Raw genomic sequence first — 2,469 nt, forward strand, 5'->3', positions numbered from 1 at the left:
GGGAGGGGGTAATGGATTAGCAAATCTGCAGCAGGTGAGGTGTTAAGGCGGCAGTCAGAGAGTGAAGCTGCTGCGAGACCTGAGAGTCACCTGTCCAGGTGTGTTCACAGCTGTTTGACAGAATTATCACCTTTGTTTCTGTGTTGTTGTTAAAATGTGACTGCTACATATTATTATATAAAAAAAACTCTTGAATATCAATATAGAATAGGTGTCCGCCTTAAAAATCCTTTGAAGTAGAAGAAGAGGAAGAAGAAGAAGAAGAAGAAGAAGAAGACGATGACACAACTTCATTCACTGTATCCCGTCTCACCTGAACTTGGGCACCAGGTCTCAGCAGAGGTACATCTGAAAATTCAGGTGATATCTAACCCTGAATCTGTCGTGGGGGTGGTACTAGAGGAAAGGTCACGGGGTCATCAACCTCTAAAGAGGAGCAGGACTGATGGGATTTCTCTCTCACTCTATAACAATCACTATTGATCAGAGCGACAGCAGCTGATTGGTTTCTGACGACTCTACATCTCTAACTACAGAACACACTACTGACCTCTACACTCTGACTGTAAACACACACACACACACACACACACACACACACACACAGCAGGATCCTACCTGTTCACACTCAGACAGCTGAGAGAGAAAAACACAACAGCTCAGCGAAGTGAAACCAGATCCAGATCCAGCGACTGGAACCAGTAAGAACCAGTCCGCTGGTACAGGAGAGTGACCCAGTTTGTGGTTGTGATTATTTTCTCTCAAGGTCTCTGATGTTTCTTTACTTAAACTAAAAACAATTCACTGTTTGTTCGTTGAAAAAAAAATATTTTGAGGTTTTTATTTTCTAAATTTTAACTTTCTATTCAAGTTTCAATTTAATTCAATTTCATTTGTAAAGCCCCAACCATAACATCCATTATCCCTTTACACCTTACAATATGATTGGATGATTAGATTAATCTTGGACATAATCTAGTTCAAATTAACAGATGGACACTGTTCTATTAAAATTCCAATCTCATGATGAAACTTGTCCAGAGATATTTTTTATTTTAATTTAATCAGATTTCTTTTTGCATTTGATGTTTTGACTTGATCAGATTTAATCTACATTCTGAGTTTGTTTGTGAAAGTGTGAAAACGACCACATTGTGTCAAACTATTTCAACTTGTACTTGAGTAACTTTGGATTCTATGCAACACTTCTCAGTATTTTTCATTATTTCACTTTTATATTCTCACTTCTCTTTTCTACTGGTATTTCTGTGTTTGTTTGTTGTTCTGAGTCGTTGCTGTGTGTGTGTGTGTGTGTGTGTGTGTGTTTGGGCGAGTGTACGTGGGCAGGTGTTCGTGAGCTGCATGTTGATGCTGCTGTACTTGAACAAGACGACAATAGATAAGAGTTTAAAGAAATAAAAAGAAATAAAAAAGAAATCTATCCAGTAACTGTTGAGACATTTCACTTGTGAACCTCGTTGTGGCGCTGCAGGGAAAGTCAGGGCTTCATCACCGATCGTTAGGATTTATCCTCAGGGGACCATGAACATTATCTCATTAGTAGAACTTAAATACGTCTTTAGTTTGGTCTAAATAATTTTCAGATATATTTAAAGTCTTATTCTGACAAATACTGCCACTGACCCGTCTGCTCAGCGTGGTGCTGCTGCGCTCCTTCAGCTGCAGGTCGGTGGGTAAATTGGTCCAGATGATGTAAGGGGTGTCGAAGCGCTGCCGCAGCTTGGGACAGCTCTTGAAGATGAAATCGATGATGAAGAACTTTATGCCTGCGTACACAGCTGAGGGAGAGGAGGAGGAGGAGGAGGAGGAGGAGTGAACACTGGACTCATATTCATCACATGGACACAAACACGACTTCAGTGGGATGATCATCATACTGTGTGTCGGCTGGATGTTTAAATATTATAACAACATAATCAGAATATGTCTGAGGTTTGTGTCACTTAATGAAGCTTTAATCCAGCAAGTGTCTGAACACACAGAATGATCCTTTATAAGAATAACATGTCTATGTGTATGCAGCGTGTTTATTAAACTGTTTATAATATGTACTGATGATAAATGTTTTATTTTATTTTATTATCTGTTGTGTCAAAACACCACTCAGTGTAACTCAGTTACAGCTCAACAGCAGCACAAACTCCGTCCTCCAAAATGAAAACAACCTTTATGAGAGGAGGATTTATCACAGGACTGTTGTAGAAAGCTGCATCAAGTTTTAGCTTCAGGTGTTCCTAATAAACTGACAAACTGTTAATATGTAAAATATGTACCTATGATGAATCCCAGCAGTTTGTACGGCAGCAGGCAGGAGGAGATGAAGGCCACCCACAGACCGACGTACAGCTTCTGAGTCAACTCCGGCTGCACCCACATGAACAGACTGTGCATGCACACACACACACACACACACACACACACACACACACACACACACACACACACACA

At 40.3% G+C, this 2,469-nt stretch overlaps 1 protein-coding gene across 1 annotated transcript in view; it reads right to left on the reverse strand.

Moving 5' to 3' along the window:
* The window catches only part of LOC111665089 (GRAM domain-containing protein 4-like), a 17,745-nt gene that overhangs the window by 6,914 nt on the left and 8,362 nt on the right, over positions 1 to 2,469 (reverse strand). Inside the window, exons 11-12 of the mRNA XM_087177616.1 lie at positions 2,295 to 2,404; positions 1,645 to 1,799 (exon numbers count right to left, since the gene is read on the reverse strand). Coding sequence (XP_087033742.1) covers positions 1,645 to 1,799; positions 2,295 to 2,404 — 265 coding nt within the window. The remainder of the gene's footprint in view (positions 1 to 1,644; positions 1,800 to 2,294; positions 2,405 to 2,469) is intronic.

The sequence above is a fragment of the Seriola lalandi genome, unplaced genomic scaffold, assembly GCF_002814215.2.
Source record: "Seriola lalandi dorsalis isolate HSWRI2012SDOR001 ecotype SW California unplaced genomic scaffold, Sedor1 jcf7180002054614, whole genome shotgun sequence".
NCBI lineage: Eukaryota > Metazoa > Chordata > Actinopteri > Carangiformes > Carangidae > Seriola > Seriola lalandi.